This window comes from Haematobia irritans, chromosome 1, assembly GCF_050003625.1.
Source record: "Haematobia irritans isolate KBUSLIRL chromosome 1, ASM5000362v1, whole genome shotgun sequence".
NCBI classification, from domain to species: domain Eukaryota; kingdom Metazoa; phylum Arthropoda; class Insecta; order Diptera; family Muscidae; genus Haematobia; species Haematobia irritans.
The window spans coordinates 172629293-172653607 of record NC_134397.1 but is presented as its reverse complement, the minus strand read 5'-3'; the positions used below and the strand labels follow the sequence as shown (position 1 = coordinate 172653607).

The following is a 24315-nucleotide window of genomic DNA, read 5'->3' as shown; positions in this document are numbered from 1 at the left end:
TTTTTACATCCTGGAAAAGAATAAACGTTTATCACAAAAAAATATACTTTTCTTCCAAATACACTTCCTTTCAACGAAAAGCAAATGAGAAACGAACTTTGTTTGTCTAAAATTTCGTTTGGGAGGAAAGAATTATTTTTTTGCGTGAGGAAGAACGCTCGAAATAAACCCAGCCAACTGCACTTAAATCAATGATTTGATTTTGACAAAGGAAAAGTGAAATATTTGTATCAAAATGTATTTAAGCAAAACCGACTATAGAAAACCTTTTTTTTTGGGAGGTGCAAGTGTAAATATTTTGGGTTTAGTTAATTACCAAGCCGGCTATCATAAACCTTTTTCGGAAGGTTCAAGCGCGGTTCACTTTGGGTTTAGTGAACTGCCTGAATTTATTCTGATAATTGCTTTATATTTTTGCTGCAAGTAGAGGATGCTGATGAGGAATGTGGTAATTCCGAAACGTGCGTCCATCCAACCATCTTGCAGTCTACAGGGCTTTGCCCAAATAAATTTGACAAACATTCTTTTCCTCTGTTGGTTAAACTACGCTTGTAGTTTAGTCAATTCATGGTTTTAAGCTGAAATCAACAACAAAATGATTGAAGAATAAACCAACAATAACAAAACAAAACGAGTAAAGACAAAACCTTTGGAATGGGGCATGCTTTTTTCAGTGCAAATAAATTTGACAAATATACTTTTCCTCTGTTGGTTAAGCAACTCTTGTAGTTTAGTCAACGCATGGTTTTAAGCTGAGTTCAAAACGACAGTAATGATTGAAGATGAAACCGACAATAACAAACAAAACGAACATCTTGGAAAAATTCTTAACCCTGAAATGCCCACTGTATCTTTTAAGATACAACCAGAAAAAATTCTGACGTCCTAAAATCTGAAATCAAGTTTGTTGCACTTCAAACATTATAACGATATTTTTAAAAATATGTTTTTAAGGAAAATTTGTAGTACTTCTGTGTAATCTGCAGTGAAAATTGAAAAACAAATTTTGACCAATAATTCAAAAAACTACATATTGGAAGTTAACTAATATTTACCAGAGATGAAAGTAATGTTGTAAAAAACTGTGTAGTGTAAAAATATCACTACCCAGCAAAAAAATTTGGAAGTTCTTCCAAAACCACAACTTTAAAAGCACTTCCAGAACATGCACTCCCAATGATGTTCTTTATTTTAACTACCCAGGAAGTTCTTTTAATTCAATTTTTTATAACTTGGTTTTTTCATACTTTTAATGGGTAATTTTAACTTTTTTTGTTTCAAATAGGTTGAAAACAGAGTAAGAATTCATAAAATGGTAGAAATCATTTAAATTTTGTCGAAAAAAATGCTAAATTCAATCTGAAAAAATTGTGAATTTTTGAAAATATTTCCTACAGGCGTTAAAATTCATTAAAAATTATAAAAAATTATAAAAATTATTTATTTGATAAAATATCACAGAATTTTTTTAATTTACATCCAAAACATTGAATTTGGATCACACCTAAAGAAGTGATGTAAATTCAGTGCAACGGCTGTAGAAATGGAGGACTTCCATCCTATGACAAGCCCATGTAAAATTCATTTTCATTACTTTTTTGGCTACTCTTTTTTGCTGTCTATTCTCTACTAAAATCAAATTGTTTGTTTGTAAATAAAAAATTAGTTAAAAGCGCACTGCATTTTTTAACCAACCACTATTTTTTCAAAACAAACAAAAAAATTCATAATTAACAAAAAAAAAAAAAACAAGTATATACGGTCGTAAGTTCGGCCAGGCCGAATCTTATGTACCCTCCACCATGGATTGCGTAGAAACTTCAACTAAAGACGGTCATCCACAATTAAATAAATTGGGTTTCGGCCGATGGCAAGGCGTCTTAAAACTTCTTGACATCATCTTCTAAATTGTAAGTTAGTCCATGCGGGATATATAGTAGACAAAAGAAAGGTCGATTAAATATGTATACATTCAGTTCTTGACCGGCATATTTAGGGAAGAAATAATTACGAACCGATATGAACTTTTGTGATGTAATTATAGAGCAAGAATTGAAATATGGGGGTCACTTTATATGGGGGCTATCTACAATTATCAACACGAGTCTACCAAAAATTGCAGATATTTTACTGTTTGGTAGATTGGTAGAATTCTTGATGTTTTGGAAGATTTTGCAAAATATTCCTCTCCAACTATGAAATGCTTCATAAATTTTCTATACACTGAAAAAAAAGCATACCCGGTTCCAAAGATTTTGTCTTTACTTTAAAAATTTTGGTATTGATTCCGAGCCAAAGTCGCGGAGAATACAAGTAAGGATAATCTTAAGACACAATTCTCTTTTAAATTTGGGTTTTGTGTACTTGTTTCCAGGAAGCAAATTTTAATTTTTCGCTTTTTCAGCTTTTTTCGTCGTATGCTATTAAAGTCCTTTAAAAATGAGTTAATGACAACTTTATTTTCCTAATTAAGACTCGACTTTCAGTAGAAATTATGCTATGTTTCAAGTAAAAAACGTCTTTAAAATAAAGTGTTGAAAAACATGTCCTATATTTGAACGATTTTTTGCTTTGTAGTCAAGATGCAAAAAGACAACAAATTTAAAGACAATTTCATTAAATTTAAAGAATTTTTCTGAATTATTAAAGTCAAATTGACCTTAGCTCAAACATTTTTTCTTTCATGTTATGATACCCATTTTTAAGTGAAATCACTTAATTATAAGGACAATACGACTTCAGTGAAAAGTTTATCGACTTTTGGACAAGGAAAAAAAATTTATATTAGAGAAATGCGTCTTCTATGCTAAGCAAAATTTATATTCGTATTTTAAAGACATGAAATCTTTGACCTCACGACAATATTTTTTTTCAGTGTAGAAATAAAATTTTGACAAAATTTTCTACAGAAATAAAATTTGACAAAATTTTCTATAGAAATAAATTTTTGACAAAATTTTGTATAGAAATTATATTTTGACAACATTTCCTAAAGACATAAAATGTTTACAAAATTTTCTATAGACATATAAACTTTTGACAAAATTTTCTATGGCAATAAAATTTTGGTAGATTATTTTTGGCTCGAGTGGCAATCGTGATTTTTCTGTGATTGGGGATCGGTTTATTTGGGGGCTATATATAATATAGATCGATACGGACCAATCATGGCATGGTTGTTATCGGCCTTACACTAGCGAAATGTACCAAATTTCAACCGGATCGGATGAATTTTGCTCCTTCAAGAGGCTCCGAAGGTCAAATTTCGGGATCGGTTTATATGGGGGCTACATATAATTATGAACCGATATGGATCGGATGAATTTTGCTCCTCTAAGAGGCTCCGGAGGTCAAATCTGAGGATCGGTTTATATAGGGGCTATATATAATTATGAACCGATATGGACCAATTCTGGCATGGTTGTTAGAGACCATATACTAACACCACGTACCAAATTTCGGATGAAAGTTGCTTCTCTTAGAGGCTCCGCAAGCCAAATCTGGGGATCAGTTTATATAGGGGCTATATATAATTATGGACAAATGTGGACCAATTTTTGCATGGTTGTTAGATACCATATACCAACACCATGGTGTTGGTGTATGTATGTACCAAATTTCAGCCAGATCGGTTGAAATATGCTTCTCTTAGAGGCTCCGCAAGCCAAATCGACTCGGAATTTCACCACGACCCACACCGAAAGAATTCTCTTCGTTAATTTTACGAAGAATTCTTCATTAACTATTCTTCTTGAATTCTTCATTAAAATAACGAAATTTTCATTCATTTTCGTAAATTTTACGAAGAACATTTTACGAATATACGACACTTCTACGAAACATTCTACATTAAGTTTTCTTCGTAAAAAGTTCGTACTTTTAACGAAACTTTCTTCACATTTCATGAATTTTGTGAAGAAGTTTTTACGAATATTTTACGAAACATTCTGCGTTAAAATTTCTTCATAAAAAGTACGAAACATTTTCTTTGAAATAACGAAGAAGTTTCATTGAAGTTGTAAAATTTCCGTTCGCGGCATTAAATTGTCTTTTATAATGTGCTTGAGTGCATTCCTTTATTCTATTTTTTTATGCAAGTCTATGCTACTTCTCATTTGGGTGATAGCGCGCTATGAATAAAAGTGAAGCAATAAAACTAAAAATTATTCAAAAACTTAAGATGTAAAGTAGTGATGTCATTTTTCACACTTGCAACTACAACCAAATGCACTTTCGACTATAAATTTTTTTCTAAAAGTTCGATCATTTTTCAGAAAAAAGCACGAAAGTTTTTCATAAAAAGTACGAACATTTTTCATAAAAACTACGAAGATTTTTCATAAAAAGTACGAAGATTCTTCATAAAAAGTACGAATTTTCTTCTTACAAACTACGAAAATTTTGGAAGAACTTTTCTTCGTAAAAAGTAAGAAATATTTCGTACTTTTAATGAAAAGTTTCTTTGGTTGTAAAACAATGACAAATTTCGTACTTTTAACGAAATGTTTCGTTCTTTTTACGAAGAAAATTCTTTCGGTGCAGAATATATATACTTTATGGGGACTTAGAGCAATATTTCGATGTGTTACAAACGGGATGACAACGTTAATAAAAAATAAAAAATGTGTTATGCAGATGTTCTTTTTTTACAATTTTGCATGATCTTAAGACAATAGCACGGTGCAACACAAAAATTCCAAACAAAAATTCACTTATCCCAGCCCAAAGTACTCGATGAAAGGAGAAAAGTAAATTCTGGATTTTACTAAATTTCGATTTTTAGCATTTTTTTGCAATTTTCGCGTGGCCATAGTTCGAAAAATGCTCTGAATTTTGTTGTGCAGTCTTGAACAGTCTTGACTCGGCCAACAAACGTTCTGAATATATAAAGTTGGAAAAATTTCATCTTCATTCTCAAAACCGCAAAAATGTCGGATATATCACCACTTTTATCGCTGATTTTTTATGACTATAGCTCTTGAGCCATAGAAAATTGTACCTAACAACCAAGGGAAGAAATGTAGCCTATAAAATTATGAACAACTTTCCAGTTAATGTCAATTTCATACGACCACTCCTTGATACGGATTTGTTGACCGATCTAATTTTCCGAAAAAACTTTAGAAGCTCATTAAAAACGAACGGCAACCAATCTAGAAATTACTTTTCTCCTTTCATCGAGTACTTTCGGCTGGGATAAGTGATTTTTAGTTTGTAGTCAAAAAGTTGAATTTTGCGTCACATTGTAATTTTCCTAAAATTTCGTTCCATAGAAAACTCTTCTTCCAGTATAGGATAATTTGATATTGTGTTCCCTAAATGTTCAATGTTTTCCAAGATTTATAACATAAAACGCAACATGTTGCTAACGATAAAGACGTTGTCTTTCACAATATATTGCATTTTGTGAAATTCATAATTTCTTCCCCATCACCTTCAACATTATCTTGGTCATCGTTTTCTTCTTCCTCCTCCTCCTCTTCCTCCTCCTCCTCATCTTCTTCTTCATCGTCATCTTCTTGGTCATCATTTCCTTCTTCATCATCTTCATAGTTTTCTTCATTTCTATTCACTTCACTATTGGTCGGATGTTTTTCTACAAATCCAAGTATTCCATTATAATCGGCACATTTGTCATTGCCACAAAGATTAACGATGGTTGTGGGGTTCCTTCCAAACATTTGATAAGTAAGATATATAACTTGGATAATTAAAAATGTCGCAAATAAAAATTTAAATGACCAATGAATACGTATGCGATCCATTTCAGCAACATTATGATGATATTGGTGATGCTGATGAAGACAATGCGAATGATGACAATCTTCAGCATCACTATCACTTATGGCCTTATATTTAAAATTGGAGTTTTTCATTTTCCAAACCAATTTACTATATTTATATTTCTATTCGAGGGATTTATATTTGAGACATCATCACTTGTTTTTGTTTATGTGTGAAATATATTTGTGGTAAGTAAATTTATTGTTTATTTTTTGTTTTTCACTAAATTTCCGTTTCTTTATATTACAGATAAATATTTTATGTAGCGATATAATTTGCAGTGGTCATAGTTGACCCGTTTAGCGCGTTATGAGGCGATCGTTGGTGTTCTATAACTGAAATTTGATTATTTCCACTTTGTCGTCTATGGTAGTTTGTGGGTGGGTGGTTTGCCTGGTTATGTGATATGACACAGAATAGCGTAAGAACCCTTATCGATAAAACCAGGGAGTTGTTTTTTTTGTTTTAATAATTTATACATATGTTTTTTTCTATTATTTATATTATTTACTTGTGACATATTGGTGATTATGCTTATAGTCAGTAAGACTGATAAAATTTTTTTCCCTATTATTTAAATAAAATCAAGAACAAACAAAACGGATCATTGCGTCAAAATCGTTGTGAGATGAACGAAATATTAATAGATTTACCAAAAATATACTACGATTAGGATAAGCCCACTTTGGAATATAGGAGGGTGGTCGCATAAATATTTAGACTATAAGAAAAAACACCAATTTGTAAAAGTAACGGTTTATTTTTCAACAAGGAACCAACGATAAGGTTTAGTATAGTGGCCAGTTGAGAATTTTAAGTGTCACAAAAACTATGATTATATTGAACAGTGAACCCACCAGGAAGAAAAATTTTGGCTAATTTTAGAAAATTTCGATTATTTTTAGAAAATTTTAACTAAACAGTATTACAAACGCTGTAATGCAGTATTACAAACGACAAATTCAAGAACATTTTTTAGACATAATTAATTTTTTTCACTTGGTAAAGAAAATTTTATAGTTTGAAGGAAAAAATTGGAGTTCAAAATTGCAAGAATGTCTTTAGTGACATACGAAGTTCACGATGGGCGAATTATTGGTAAAATTTACAAAATTTAAGAAATTCTGAACTATTTTGCGGGAGACACGATTTTAGTTAATCGTTATGCTTCATTTGTGTATAATTTTTTCCTCTTTTTTTAATTAATTTATTAACGTATGCAAAAAAATATTAAAGTCATGGAAACTTTCTTAAAATGTAATAATTCCATGAACTAAATGAGAATTAAATTGGCTTTAGTGAATTTTTGAGTGTAGGTATAAATGGTGGCACACTAATTTTAAAACACCCTAACTTTTTGCAAAGAAAATCACATTAAATGCGTATTTATCGGTTTCTTCTTAATCAGAAAAAAATCTTAACAGGTTGGCTGATAAGTCCCCGGTCTAACAAAGAAAAACACATTTTTTTGTCAAAATTCGTTTTTATTATTCAACACAGTTCCCTTCAAGAGCGATACAACGATTATAACGAGCATCCTTTTGAGGTGAGAACAAGAAAAAGTCGGTGGGGGCCAGATCTGGAGAATACGGTGGGTAGGGAAGCAATTCGAAGCCCAATTCATGAATTTTTGCCATCGTTCTCAATGACTTGTGACACGGTGCGTTGTCTGTGGAACAACACTTTTTTCTTCTTCATATGGGGCCGTTTTGCCGCGATTTCGACCTTCAAGCGCTCCAATAACGCCATATAATAGTCACTGTTGATGGTTTTTCCCTTCTCAAGATAATCGATAAAAATTATTCCATGCGCATCCCAAAAACAGAGGCCATTACTTTGCCAGCGGACTTTTGAGTCTTTCCACGCTTCGGAGACGGTTCACCGGTCGCTGTCCACTTAGCCGACTGTCGATTGGACTCAGGAGTGTAGTGATGGAGCCATGTTTCATCCATTGTCACATATCGACGGAAAAACTCAGGTGTATTACGAGTTAACAGCTGCAAACATCGCTCAGAATCATCAACACGTTGTTGTTTTTGGTCAAATGTGAGCTCGCGTGGCACCCTTTTCGCACAGAGCTTCCGCATATCCAAAAATTGATGAATGATATGACCAACACGTTCCTTTGATATCTTTAAGGCCTCTGCTATCTCGATCAACTTCATTTTACGGTCATTCAAAATCATTTTGTGGATTTTTTTGATGTTTTCGTCGGTAACCACCTCTTTCGGGCGTCCACTGCGTTCACCGTCCTCCGTGCTCATTTCACCACGCTTGAATTTTGCATACCAATCAATTATTGTTGATTTCCCTAGGGCAGAGTCCGGAAACTCATTATCAAGCGAAGTTTTTGCTTCCACCGTATTTTTTTTCCTTCAGAAAACAGTATTTTATCAAAACACGAAATTCCTTTTGTTCCATTTTTTCGCAATAACAAAAGTTGCTTCAAAAAAGACGCTCTATCTCACAAACTAATTGACTTATAGACGTCAAATTTTGACACGAATCATTTGACTGTTGGTACTATATAAAAATAATATGCATATAATACTAGCGACGACGAAATTCCACAATCGACAATCCTCTATTTTCTATTTTCAAAATATCGGACAAAAGGGAACCCCGTACCCTATATTCATTTCACAAACTACCACCTTCACTATTCCACTTCCCCAACTATACATCGAAAAATCATGTACCCTGTATACATTTAATCATCTTCTCCCAATTTCAAGTAAATCGAGGAGGTTAGATTTTGTTCTATTTTTCTTTATAAAGGGACGTAACTTTCTCTGCAAATTCCAAGAAAATCTGTAAACTGTCCTTCAAGTGTAATAGTGTGGGGCAAGGAGAAGATTCCCCTCCAAATACCAAAAAATCAAGTACATCATATTGATTTCATAACCTTCCCCTACAGCCTTTGTAAATTTCAAGTAAACTTGAGAATTCTAGTTTTTTTCAGTTTTAGAGGATATAGTGTATATTGTGTAGACGTCCCAGAAAATCTCAAGCAAATTAGAAGCCCAATTTTTAAACAGCAGAGCAAGGGGAGGCTCCTCTTCCCTTCCGAATATCCCAAAATCAAATAGCCATTATAATAATATAACCTACCCCACATCCGATGTAAATTTCAAGTAAATTCGAAAAGTTTAATTGTTTCACGGTATGTATGTTACTTAAGGAGAAATGAGGTCTCCCTATGCCCTTTTATTTTCCCCGATCAAATATTAAAACTTTCATATAACTTTCACAATCTCGCCCAAGTTCTCCGTAAAATGTCAGTAAGTCGACAAATTTTAATTTGTTCACTGTCGGACAAAGCGGAGGGCGCCATCCTCGACCAAATATCGAAAAATGAAGTAGCTGTTCTTTGCCTAGACGCCATCTTCAACCTTCCATGAAAGTTTCAAGTAAATCCGATAATTTTATTGCAATTTTAAAAAGGGGGTCCCAATTTTTGTAATATACGCTGTGTGTAAAAAAAAAAGATTTTCCCGCTTTTCCACTTTTCTTGAATTTTTTTCTCCGCTATAAACTTCACAGAGCCCGAGACCTTTCCAACGAATGCAAAACCGTGGAAATCGGTTCGTGCGTTCTGGAGTTGCATCAGAATTGGCGCTGTATATAAAAAAAGATTTTCCCTCTTTTTCGTTGAAAATTCTCTTGAATTTTCTTTGCTATAAACCTTACGGAGCCCGAGACCTTTCCAACGAAACCGTAGAAATCGGTTCGTGCGTTCTGGAGTTATTGCGTCAGGAAAGAAAACCCGACTTATTTTTATATAGTAGATTATTTTACCTTTACACACTCAAAAAAAGTCGCTTCTGTAACATATATCCCAAACACATTCTGCTTCAAGCATATATATATTTTCAGGATTGGTCCAAACAAAATATTGTTTGTATTGTTCAAACATATTATGCTTCACCTTAGACATACACTGGTAGAAAAAAAATTAATGAAATTTTTGTTACTTCCATTCTTTTACTTGCAGCATACTCTCTAGGTCTCTCTTTCTAAACACATATATGTTTATAGGCTATTTCTAAATTAATATATCATTCAAGCACATTATATTCACAAACATTTTATGTCCCAAACATAATATGTTCTATCTTATTAATATATATGTCCCAAATATGTTATGCTAGTTTATGAACCTTGTATGCTTGCACATAAAAATATTGTTTTAAAAATTTTGATTTCCAGCATATAATTTTTACATCCAAACATATGAAAAACAGTCTTTTTCGTCCGAGTAGATGAAATAATTTTCTTATCTTAAATTTAATTACATTATTGTCCAGCAAAAAAATGGAAGTTGTTCCACAAGCATCTCAGGATTCTCTATCAATTTTTACTTCCGATGACGTTCTTTTGCACCATTTTTATTTGGCGGTTTAAAGCCAAAACTTAAATTTTGGACAATTAAATTCCGCAAAAAAAATAGAAAAGAAAATATTAATAAAAATAAAATTAAAAAATTCACACCCGTTGGGATTTGAACCTGTACCTTTTGACTTGTTCACTTCCATGGAAGTTCGTTTCAAATGGTTTTGCTAATTACCAGAATTTTTAATTTTTTATTGAGCTTAAATGGAAAAATATATTTCTACAAAAATATACGCATAAACTAACGAAGTAAAAACAATATTTTATAAAAAAAAATTACAGCTGGTATGATTTGAACCTGTGTTCTTTATTTCTTCATTCATACTAATAAAGAACATCTCGAGAAGTAGTTAGAATGTTATGCCTTGGTGTCATATTACGATCATAACACAAACATCTAAATTGATTGAACGCTTCGTGTTTAATGGCGTTTGTGGCTGACCATGCTAAGATGTTATGTTATGGTGCCAACAAACCCAGGTTAAAGGCCCGGTCTGAGCGAAAAAGTTTTTCAACTTGTAAAAATTACATAATTAGAAAATAAAAGTGGAATAAAAAATATTTATAAAAATTAAAAGTGAAATTGGTGAAAAAATTTGTGTTTTAGTTTTTTTTTTTTAATTTCATCCAAATGTATTTGCAAGGCACAACTTCTAAAGCAATGCAAAGGATCCGAAAATGAAGTACTTTCGTCCTGTCGACAAGCTCATGTAAAATTCATTGAAGATGATCCAAGTTTGATCCATTTTGTAGCCGAGTCCTTAGCTTATCCATATTGACACATTTTCATACTCACCACCTTAGAATGGTCAAGTTCAAAGATCAACTATATTGGTCCATGTTTCGATATAGCCTCCATACAAACCGACCCCCCGATTTGGGGTCTTGAGCATCTAGACAGAGCCATTTTTATCCGATTAGCTTGAAATTGGAAATTTCGATTTTATTTTAGATCCATAAAAAAGTAACACACCATCTTTACTTATCGGTCCCTGTTTCGGTACAGTTCCATATAGACCGAATTCTAGGTCTATATGGTCCATTTTTCACCCGAACTCCCTATTCGACTTCTTGGGCTTCTGATACCGCAATTTTTTATCGGATTTTCCTGGAATTGGAAATTTAGAAGTATTTTAGGTCCATAAATAAGTGTGCCGAAGATGGTGTCTATCGGTCGATGTTTCGGTATGGCCCCCATATAGTTCGATTTCCCACTTTGACTTATTGGGCTTCCTGACACCGCAATTTTTATCCGATTTGCTTGAATTTGAGGTATATTAGGTTCTTAAATAAGTGTGTATCGGTCCATCTTTTGGTATATCCCCCATATAGTCTGATCTCCCGATTTGACTTATTGAGCGTTTTTCCTTTTAGAAAATTCTAAATTACTCTAACTTCGAACTGTGAATTTAAGAACTTTTTGAACTACCCTCGTATATTATTTGTTTGTGATATGTTTTCTATTATTTGAATAATTTATACAACAAACATATGGAGCATTACGTCAAAAACTGCTTACGTTGAACGAAAATTGTATTGACTTACCAAATCTTTACTTTGGTTTGAGATATACACTCAGAATAAAAAAGTAAGAAAAAAACCCAAAATTTAGTCGATTAGTATTTTTTTTTGCGAAAGGAGTAAAGCCCAAGGAAAAAAATTACGTTTCTACACTGAAAAGAGTATTGACCTAATATGAAACGTTAGACAACCCTAATTTTAGGACAAGTAATATATTAAGGACAAATTTCTTTAAAGCAAAAATTTTAACTAAAACATAATAATTTCAATGAACTAGAGTTAAATTGGCTTCAGTGAAAAATCTTTGTAATTTCAATGAAAAATTATTTTACTCTGTTTCATAAATTCATAAAAATTAAGAGGGAAAATTTAACAAAAAAAAACATTTTATATATACGTGAACAGTTCATCGTTCTTTCAATGATAATTTAGTTTTTTTCAATGTCCCCTAAACATTCTTAAAGTTTCACCCAGAAAAAAGTGAGCCCACCATGAAAGAAAACGTAGGTTTATTTTAAAAAATGTTAACTAAAATATTTTATTCATTGCAGGTTGATACAAATAATATAAAAATTATTGTCAAATTGAAGAAAATTTATTAAAAATATTTTTTTTATGTTGCTTAAGAAAATTTGATATTTTGAAGGAAAAAATTTTAATTGAGTTTTAAAAAATATTCAATAAAAAATTTAATTGAATCAACAAATTTTTTAATTGAAACAAAAATCAATCACGAAAATTAATAGTATCAATTAATTTTTTAATTGGATCAATTAATTTTTTAATTGACCTTCAATTAATTTTTTAATTGATACTGTCATTTCTGTGATTGAAGACATTTCAATTAAAAATTAATTGGATCAATTAATTTCGTGATTGAATCAGAAAATTTTTTTTGTGTGTAACACAGCGAGAGAATGAAAAGAGAGCAATTTCTGTGAAACCGCTTGTATGTTGTTTTGGAAAACTGTTTTATGATAAGGCCAAAAATTTGATATGCTTAAGTCTAAATATTATTTAATTTGAATATTAGAATGAGTATTCGGAGTAAAGAGAATAGACATTCGGAACCAAGAGAATAGACATTTGAAAAAAAGAGCATGTGTTTTCGCCTTGAGAGCAGCATTTTATGTATTTGTGGACATGTGTTTTGTTTATCATTTTGGCATTATGGGCAAAATTTTTTTCTTGGTTCGTTAAAAGAAATTGGAACGTATACTAACCACTGCTCCACGTGGCCAATAAATGTATGTTTCTGTTAAATAATGTTATGTTTGCATCGGCTCATGGGCGCTGCAAACTATGCTATATAAATGTAACTTATAACGATAATTGTCTATTGGTGACTATAACAGCTACGTAGCCCAGTGGTAGTGTGTTGGCTTACAAATTACATGGTTCCCGGTTCGATTCTCCGTCCAGGCGAAAGGTAAAATTTAAAAAAAAATTGAATAATTTCTTCAACATTATTTGTATTACAGAAAAAGGTGCCGAGAACTAAAAATTTCGTGGAAGTGAAAATTATGTGACGGAATGAGCACAATCTTCTTGGGGAGAAAATTCTTCCAAGCATATAATATTTTTGTGCTCAAAATGCTTCCAAACACATAAAACAAATATAATAATGTTTCGGCAATATCCAATAATATATGTGCTTCCTGCAAAATATGTTTGGAACATATGTTAGAGAAGCGATTTTTTTGAGGGTGTATACTAAAGGCTGTGGAAAAGTTCATTCGCCAGAACTGAAACATGTACAGTGGCGTGTATAGACTAGGCGTGTATAGATTTGTATCTGGCGTTTTATTTTCAATGGTTCTATTAACCAAGTTCCTTAATCTAATTTGTCCATATAGCTCGAATAATAATTAATTGTAAATTAGGAAAAAAAATAAATTTAAAAATTTTTAAAATGTCTTTAGCGCTATATGACGTTCAATACAGACATAATTTAAGAAAAAAATACTCATCAGAGAATTTAATGTACACAATTTAAGTAAACTTGACCCATTTTAGAAAAGTATTTTCAATTTTCACGTCATTAATGTAAGCAAAAAATCATTAAAATAAAAAAAAACATTTGGCAAAATTTATCTAAAATCCAAAAAAAAAACTTCGTGAACTAAAATTAAGTTAAATCGGTTATAACAAAATTTCGTTGGCTTTATTTCTGGGGGTTCAATGACTACAATATTTACTTGAACAATATACGTAAATGTTGTATTTCGAGATTGATTTTAAAAACGTATGTCTATAAATATTTTTAATTGTTTTATTTTGTTATTGTTGGTTTCCACTTCAATTGTTATTGTTTTGATTTCAGCTTAAAATCATTCGTTGACTAAACTACAAGAGTAACTTAACCACGGTTGCCATATTTTATCGAAAGAGATCCCCATAATTTTGAAAGTATATCCCTAAAAAAAAATCCCCAATCGAAATATTTTTCACCATGAAAATTCCCCAAAGAAAAAAAGCTTATAATAATTTGATGTATATAAATTTAATTCTACAAAAATTCTTTAATAGACAAGGACTTTAACAAGTCCGTCAGACGGCCAACACACGGATGAAAAAGACTGTTTTTCATATGTTTGGCTAAAACATTATATGTTTGGAACACAAATTTTTAAACACAATATTTTTGAGTGCAAGCATATAATGTTCATAAACTAGCATAACATGTTTGGGACATATGTGTTAATATGTTAGAACATATTATGTTTGGGACATAAAATGTTTGTAAATATAATATGCTTGGATGCAAACATATATTAATTTAGAAATAGCCTATAAACATATATGTGTTTAGTAGCTTGGAGCGCTATTTAACAGGGAGCGATATTGAATTAAGTTGGTGGTTGTTGCTTGTTATTACAAAATTAACATTTTATTTTCCCTTGGGCAATTGATCAGCTACTTCTTTGATCCTTACAAACTATGTGGTCCGCTGTTCGAATCCCCGTCCGGCAAAAGGTAAAATTAAAATAAAAAAAATCATAAAATTGAATAATTTCTTCTACAATGTTTGTAAAGGGTGATTCTTTTGAGGTTAGGATTTTCATGCATTAGTATTTGACAGATCACGTGGGATTTCAGACATGGTGTCAAAGAGAAAGATGCTCAGTATGCTTTGACATTTCATCATGAATAGACTTACTAACGAGCAACGCTTGCAAATCATTGAATTTTATTACCAAAATCAGTGTTCGGTTCGAAATGTGTTTCGCGCTTTACGTCCGACAAATTTTGTTCAGCGATGAGGCTCATTTCTGGTTGAATGGCTACGTAAATAAGCAAAATTGCCGCATTTGGAGTGAAGAGCAACCAGAAGCCGTTCAAGAACTGCCCATGCATCCCGAAAAATGCACTGTTTGGTGTGGTTTGTACGCTGGTGGAATCATTGGACCGTATTTTTTCAAAGATGCTGTTGGACGCAACGTTACGGTGAATGGCGATCGCTATCGTTCGATGCTAACAAACTTTTTGTTGCCAAAAATGGAAGAACTGAACTTGGTTGACATGTGGTTTCAACAAGATGGCGCTACATGCCACACAGCTCGCGATTCTATGGCCATTTTGAGGGAAAACTTCGGAGAACAATTCATCTCAAGAAATGGACCGGTAAGTTGGCCACCAAGATCATGCGATTTGACGCCTTTAGACTATTTTTTGTGGGGCTACGTCAAGTCTAAAGTCTACAGAAATAAGCCAGCAACTATTCCAGCTTTGGAAGACAACATTTCCGAAGAAATTCGGGCTATTCCGGCCGAAATGCTCGAAAAAGTTGCCCAAAATTGGACTTTCCGAATGGACCACCTAAGACGCAGCCGCGGTCAACATTTAAATGAAATTATCTTCTAAAAGTAAATGTCATGGACCAATCTAACGTTTCAAATAAAGAACCGATGAGATTTTGCAAATTTTATGCGTTTTTTTTTAAAAAAAAGTTATCAAGCTCTTAACAAATCACCCTTTATTACAGAAAAAGGTGCTAAGAACTAAAAAGTCTCGTGGAAGTGAGAAAGATGTGAGGGAATATACAATTAGGCAGAAACAAAATTTTGAGCATTCAGGTCGAAAACCTATGTTGTTAGCACCTATATTACCTGTTTATTTTCATAATTCATTATGATTGTAAATATATAAATAAATAAAATTTTGAGCACAATATTGTTTGGGAGAATTTTTTTTAAGCATATAATATTTTTGGGTGCAAAATGCTTCCAAACATATTATATGTTCACATAATAACATATTGTTTTTTGGAAGACAACATTATTGAATTTGGATGCAAAAATACAAAATGTTTGGAACTTAGACTACCCAAACATATATTGTTTAGACCAATATGCTTTCAAACATATTATATATTGGAAGAGATCAAACATATAAATGTTTGGGCAATACCCAAATATGTATATGCTTGAAGCAAAATATGTTTGGGAGTATATGTTACAGAAGCTATTTTTTGTGAGGGTGCAGTTGATGTGTATTTTGCTATAAAAATTTTCCGACTTTATGTACAAATGTTCACTTGTAATGAAAATGTATTCAAAGTTGTACTATGTTTTATTGAAAAATTACCGTAGTTTTATTTCTTCTCAATTTAATTTTTTTATATTCTGATGACCATCGGTAGACAGAAAAAAAAAATTACGAAAATTTTTCCAATTAAAGTCTTATTTGAGTTTTAAAAAATATTCAATTAACAATTTAATTGATTCAAATTTTTTTTTTAATTGAAACACAAATCAATCACAAAAATTAATAGTACCAATTAGTTCTTTAATTGAATCAATTAATTTTTAAATTGATACAATCATTTCTGTGATTGAAGACATTTCAATTAAAAAATTAAAAATTAATTTCGTGATTGAATCAGAAAAAAATGTTTCGTGTCTATGAACAAGGGAAAGCGAAATGAAGCTGCAACACTCAAAAACCAGTGAATCCACCAAGAAGGTTAATTTTAGAAAATTTTAACTAAACTGTATTACAAACGCAGATGTCACGTGGAGTAAATATTTTTCAACAAATTCAAGACAATTTATTAGACACTAGCCTTACCCGGCCGCTTCGCTGCGCCTCCCGAAGCATATTTTCGTTAACGTTGTCAACCATATCTTTCGATCTGAAAACATATTCGAAAAGATGTGAACTCTTTTAAAGAGTAGGTTCAGGTGAAGTCTGGCACAAAAACTGAAGTACTGATTAATCACTCCATGGTTTCCACACATGTGTCCCGTACATTTAAAAAAAATGGGACTACTTGCTCTTTCGTTTATATACAGAAATAGGGTGGTTATGCAGATGTAAAACGGACCGGCTTAATAAACGTCGGGTAGAGGGCGTTCCCTTTCAACCAAGTTTTTGTTTTTTAATTGTTCTGCATTCAAATCGTTGGAGGTGTACTTCTCCTCAACATACCATCCAACAAATCGGAAAGAGTAAAAGTACTTAAAAATTGACCATATTAACATTTGTTAAAGTGTTGGACACGCAGAGCATGCCTTTCCCAAACATATTCCGGAAAATGAAGCACCCTTTGCGTTGCAGGTCAACTTCATGTAAAGTTAAGTATTTTACTTAAAAAAGTCTGGCCTGTGGAAAAATCATAAAATTATGTACCAAGTTCCCATTTATCGACAATCCTCTACTTTCAAAAAATCGGGCAAAAGAGAACCCCCTCCCACGCTCCTCCCCCACCATATATCGTAAATTCACGTACGCTATATTCATTTCACAAACTACCCAACTTCACTATTCCCCTTCCCCAACCAGACATCGAAAAATCATGTACCCTGTATAAATTTAATCATCTTCTCCCAATTTCAAGTTAATCGGAGAAGGTTAAAATTTGCTCTCTGCAAATTCCAAGAAAATCTGTAAACTTCCCTTCAAGTTTCATAGTGTAGGGCAAGGAGAAGTATCACGTCCAAATATCCGAAAATCAAGTACACCATATTGATTTTTTTAGAGGAGGTCTCCCTCCCCGTCCGAATATCGAAAAATGATATAGCGTATATTGTGTAGACGTCCCAGAAAATCTCAAGCAAATTATAAGTCCAATTTTTAAACAGCATGGCAAGGGGAGGCCCCTCTTCCTTTCCGAATATCACAAAATCAAATATACATTATAATAACATAACCTACCCCACAACCTCTGTAAATTTCAAGTAAATTGGAAAAGTTTAATTGTTTCGCCCTTTTATTTTTCCCCGTCCAAATATTTAAAAAATCATATACCTCATATAAATTTCCCCCAAGTTCTCCGTAAAATTTCAGTAAGTCGACAAATTTTAGTACTTTAAAAAAAGTGTGATAAAGGGGAGACCACCTCCTCTACCAAATATCGAAAAATAAAGCAGCTGTTCTTTGCCTAGACGCCCCCTTCAACCTTCCCTGAAAATTTCAAGCAAGTCGGATAATTTGGTTCCAATTTTCAAAAAGTCGAACAAGGGGGAGGTCCCCGTCCAAATATTATAAAATCGGGTACTCCATCATAAATTCATAACCTCACGGCGTGTTCTCTGTAAATCTCAAGTAAATCAGAGAATTTTTGTTTTTTTTTACAGTACTTTAAACAAAAGTCGTATAAAGGGGTTGGTCCACCTCCGCGACCAAATATCAAAAATAAGGTAGCGGGTAGCTAGACATCACCCCTAACCAGGGATCCGGAGCGGTCCATTTTTTTCGCTCCGCTCCGCTCCCGCTCCGGAGAAAAAAAAATCGCTCCGCTCCTCGCTCCGCTCCGAGAAAAAAAAAATCGCTCCGCTCCGCTCCTCTTCGAGAAAAATCGGGCGGTACATATATATGGGAGCTATAGCTAAATCTGGGAAAATCGGGCGATACATATATATGAGAGCTATATCTAAATCTGAACCGATTTGGATGAAATTTTGCAGACTTGAAGGGCGATGAAAAAGATTACCTTTTGCCAAATTTGGCGACGATCCGTTTGAAAAAAAGCACAGCGTGACCCCATTTGTCGAAATCGGGCGATACATATATATGGGAGCTATATCTAAATTTGATCCGATTTCTTCCAAATTCAATAGTGTTCGTCGTTGTGCCCAAAAACTCCCTGTACCAAATTTCATCAAAATCGGTTAATAATTGCCACCGGAATCCTGTGAACAACAAATACATGGACAGACGGACGGACGGACGGACACCAAGCGCTCGATCGACTCAGGAGGTGATTCTGAGTCGATCGGTATATATTTTATGGGGTCTAAAATCAATATTTCTGGTAGGTACATTTTTTGGCAGATCAAATTTATTATACCCTAACCACTATGTGGTTTAGGGTATAATGACTTTAAAACAATGTGTTGAAACATTTTATTAATTTTGAAGATTTTTTCAGAAATATTAAATCCATTTTGACTTCATTAAAACGAAATTTGCATTCATGTTAGGATACACATTTTTATGTCGAATCACTTAGCTATAAGGACAAACTGACTTCATTGAAAAGTTTAGAGACTTTTAGACAAGGAAAAAACTTTATATCAGAGAAATACGTCTTCTATTCTAAGCAAAATTCGTATTCGTATTTTAAGCATGTGAAATATTTGGCCTCCACCGCAATATTCTTTGCGGTGCACCATCTACTATTTAATATGTGATAGAAACCAAATTTATGAAAATGGACCAAATTTAAAAATTAGAAATCTTTTGGACCAATTTTGGTCCGATCGGACCAAAACGGCAACGCTGATTGGAATTGAAAGTCTATACACAGAGTAGAAGTAACTACTCTCCGAAAGTTTTTTTTTTGTTTTGCAACAGACGTAGAGAAAAGGTTTTGTAATATTTGATGATTTGACTTAAAAATGGGTATCTTAACATGAAACAAAAAATTTCAAAAAAGGTCAATTTGACTTTAATAATTCAGAAAAATTCTTTAAATTTAATGAAATTGTCTTTAAATTTGTTGTATTTTTGCATATTGACTACAAAGCAAAAAATCGTTCAAATATAGGACATGTTTTTCAAAACTTTATTTTAAAGAAGTTTTTTACTTCAAACATAGCATAATTTCTACTGGAAGTCGAGTCCTAATTTGGAAAATAAAGTTGCCGTTAACTCGTTTTTAAAGGACTTTGATAGCATATGAAGAAAAAAAGCTGAGAAAGCGAAAAATTAAAATTTGCTTCCTAGAAGCAAGTACACAAAACCTAAATTTAAGAGAGAATTGTGTTTTAAAAGTGTCCTTGCTTGTATTCTCCGCTTCTTTGGCTCGGAATCAATACCAAATTTTTTAAAGTAAAGACAAAATCTTTGGAACCGGGTATGCTTTTTTTCAGTGTATGTTTGCAACAACCTCCATCGAAATCAGTCCGTGGTATACCTACGAATATTCTTACTCAGATCTAGTGTTACCTAATTTCGCTTTTTTCCACTTTATTGTAAAAATACATTTTCAACCAGCGTTTTTAAGAAATGTTCGTTCTCAAAAAAGTAGATAACATGCAATAATAAAATCAAGTCATTAGTTTTCAATGTGAGAAAAAATTAAAATAAATGTATATGCGCACATTTTTCAACCAAAATTGAAACTATCCATAATTTTAATTAAATTTTCGAGAACTAATATCAGAAATAAGAGAATGCTAGGGTATAGTACAATAGTAAAGCAAATATGAATGTCCTTACACTGAAAAAACGCATGCCCGGTTCCAAAGATTTTGTCTTTACTTTAACAGTTTGGGTATTAATTCCGAGCCAAAGAAGCGGAGAATACAAGTAAGGATACTTTAAAGACGCAGTTCTCTTTTAAATTTGGGGGTTATGTACTTGCTTCTAGGAAGCAAATGCTAATTTTTAATTTTTTTTAGATTTTTTTCGTCAGTTGTTATCAAAATCCTTTAAAAACGAGTTAACGACAATTTTATTTTCCATATTAAGACTCGACTTCCAGTAGAAATTATGCTATGTTTCAAGTAACAAGCGTCTTTAATATAAAGTGTTGAAAAACTTGTCTTATTTTTTAACGATGTTTTGCTTTGTAGGCAAGATGCAAAAAGGAAACAAATTTAAATACAATTTTATTAATTTTAAAGAATTTTTCTTAATTATTAAAGTCACGTTGACCTTACCTCAAAAATTTTATCTTTCATGTTATGATACACATTTTTAAGTAAAATCACTTTATTATAAGGACATTACAACTTCATTCAAAAGTTTATTGACTTTTGGACAAGGAAAAAAACTTTATTTTAGAGAAATGCGTCTTCCATGTTAAGCAAAATTTGTATTCTTATTCTAAGGACATGAAATCTTTGACTTCACGACAATATTTTTTTCAGTGTAGAAAACTAAAAAATTAAATATAAATAAGATCGTTTAATTGCATTTATTTGGCGTTCATTACAAACATCTTTGTAGTAATACGGGATGAAATTGATCGAAAGTACTGTTGTTACTTTTACAACACATACTAGAGATATATTTTGACATTTGCCGTTTTTGAAAACAATTACTAAAAAAACACTTTGTGTTTTCCCCAATGTACGTACGTACAAAAATACATATCGTACATTTTAAACGTTTACTCACACTACGCTAAGTACTAAGTAATTTCAAAGTTACACATTTCATTCAAGTAATATTTTATTCGGAGCGGAGCGGTTTTTCATTTGGAAACCGCTCCGCTCCCGCTCCGCTCCCGCTCCGCTCCGGATTTTAGAAATGCCGCTCCCGCTCCGCTCCCGCTCCGGCAAAAAAAGGGATTGCTCCGCTCCGGATCCCTGCCCCTAACCTTCATTGGAAATTTCACCCAAATCGGAGAACTTTGGCCCAATTTTGAAAAAGTCGAGCAAGGGGGATGTCCTCCTCCCCCACCAGATATCAAAAAATGAGGTACCATATTTTCACCACATGATTACCCTCTACGTTCTCCGAATATTTTTCATGTTAAAAAATAAAATTACTTTATAACAAAAGCAATTGCGATTAATTCAAATTATTAATTTTTGTAATATACGCTGTGTGTAAAAAAAAGATTTTCCCGCTTTTCCACTTTTGTTGAATTTTCTCCGCTATAAACTTCACAGAGCCCGAGACCTTTCCAACGAATGCAAAACCGTGGAAATCGGTTCGTGCGTTCTGGAGTTGCATCAGAATTGGCGCTGTATATAAACAAAGATTTTCCCTCTTTTTCGTTGAAAATTCTCTTGAATTTTCTTTGCTATAAACCTTACGGAGCCCGAGACCTTTCCAACGAAACCGTAGAAATCGGTTCGTGCGTTCTGGAGTTATTGCGTCAGGAAAGAATTATTTTACCTTTACACACTCAAAAAAAAGTCGCTTCTGTAACATATATCCCAAACACATTCTGCTTCAAGCATATATATATTTTCAGGATTGGTCCAAACAAAATATTGTTTGTATTGTTCAAACATATTATGCTTCACCTTAGACATACACTGGTAGAAAAAAAATTAATGAAATTTTTGTTACTTCCATTCTTTTACTGTAATGTGCGCTGTATTAAAAAAAAAAGATTTTCCTGCTTTTCCATTAAAACTTTTCTTGAATTTGCTTTGATATAAACCTTACAGAGCCCGAGACCTTTCCAACGAATGCAAAACCGTGGAAATTGGTTCGTGCGTTCTGGAGTTGCATCAAAGATGGCGTTGCATATAAAAAAAAAGATTTCCCGCTTTTCCGTTGAAGCTTTTCTTGAATTTTCTTTGCTATAACCCTCACGGAGCCCGAGACTTTTCCAACGAATGCAAAACCGTGGAAATCGGTTCGTGATAGTAGATAATTATTTTTTTTTCACTTGATAAAGAAATTTTCGAGGTTCGAAGGCAAAAATTTGGAGATCAAAATTTCATGATGGGTGCATTATTGGTAAAATTTAAAACTCTTAAGAAATTCTGAACAATTTTTTGAGAGACTTCGTGTTTCACTTCATTTGTGTATATTTCCCCCTTTTTTAGTTAATTTAACTCACGTACACAAAAACTTATTAAAGTCTGGAAAACTTTTTCAAAACATAACAATTCCATGAACTAAAATAGAATTAAACTGGCTTTAGTGCCAAATAAGCTAAAATAAGCCGGTTTAGCCCAACCTAAATTAATTCCTAAAGGTTGATGTATAAGTCTTAGTGTACTTCGCTTTTACACGTTCTATACGAAATTTGATACTATCTGTTTGACGGTGGAAATATTTGTAGAAAAATCCCCAAACCACGACTTTATCCCTAGCCTAATCACCAGATCCCTCCCCAAAGTAAAAAATCCCCATTTTGTGGAAAAATCTCCCAATATGACAACACTGAGGAAAAGTATGTTTGTTATATATTTGATAAAAGTCAATTCTTTTCAATTTAGAACATATGGCGTTTAAATATTTCTCTAAGTTAAATAATGAAACCACATTTTCAAGCTGACAACACCTTGGATTTGAATTTCTATTCATTTACTCCACATATTTGCATGTATAAAATATATGTACAATAGATATTAGAACAATAATTTCTGATATTAGAAAAGATAATATTGACTTTCGTCTCCCACAAAACTTAGAAAAGAGAATTTCGATTTCGATAATTAAATATTCCTTATTTTAAAGAAAAATATAGGTTTGCGTAATATACAGACAATAAACATTTTCACACTCAAAAAAAAAAAAGTTTACCTGGATCCAAAGATTTTGACCTTATCTTAAGGATTTTGGTATTGATTCCGAGCCAAAGATGCTGCTTCTTTAAAATAAAGACATTTTTAGCGACCTATCTGGCCTTAAATCTAGGATCAATAAAATTAAAATTAGGATTCAGATCTCATTTATCGCATTTTCAGTTTCTTTTCGCGGTATATTAATAAAGTTATGTTATTCACGTACAAACAAATGCCAGTATAAAAATCCTAATTATAGCGGATACCTCAGAGTAAAAATGTTTTCTTAATTCAAAAAAAAAAATTTAAACCAAAGATGAATTTTCTCATTATATTAGTAAATGTATTCGCGTACAAACAAATTCCAGTTTAAAAATCCAAAGATGCCAGATCCTCAAAATAAGTCTTAGCCTAAATTTGAAGCTTTTTTTATCTTAAATCTAAAGATTCAATATTTCAGTTAATTTAAGGACGATTTCTTTAAATCAAATATGTGTTTCTTTATTTTAAGGAAAAATTTCCTTAGTTCAAAGTCACGTGTCTTAAACGGAGGGACGCAAATTTACAAAATTTGTGTTCTAAATTTAATGAAAACAAGTAAGGAAAGTCTAAAGTCGGGTGGAGCCGACTATATTATACCCTGCACCACTTTGTAGATCTAAATTTTCGCTACCATATCACATCCGTCAAATGTGTTGGGGGCTATATATAAAGATTTGTCCCAAATACATACATTTAAATATCACTCGATTTGGACAGAATTTGATAGACTTCTACAAAATCTATAGACTCAAAATTTAAATTGGCTAATGCACCAGGGTGGAACACAATTTTAGTAAAAAAATATAGGAAACATTTAAATCTGAACCAATTTTAAGGAAACTTCGCAAAAGTTTATTTATGATTTATCGCTCGATATATATGTATTAGAAGTTTAAGAAAATTAGAGTCATTTTTACAAATTTTCGACTAAGCAGTG

The 24315-nt window shown here is 32.4% G+C and overlaps 1 protein-coding gene across 2 annotated transcripts in view; it reads right to left on the bottom strand.

The window, feature by feature from the left end:
• The window catches only part of LOC142222143 (uncharacterized), a 31867-nt gene extending 25741 nt beyond the window's left edge, over positions 1–6126 (bottom strand). For both annotated transcript variants that reach the window (XM_075292110.1, XM_075292111.1), the window contains exon 1: positions 5435–6126. In XM_075292110.1, coding sequence (XP_075148225.1) covers positions 5435–5876 — 442 coding nt within the window. In that variant the 5' untranslated portion in view covers positions 5877–6126. The remainder of the gene's footprint in view (positions 1–5434) is intronic.
• Between the last annotated feature and the right edge of the window lie 18189 nt (positions 6127–24315).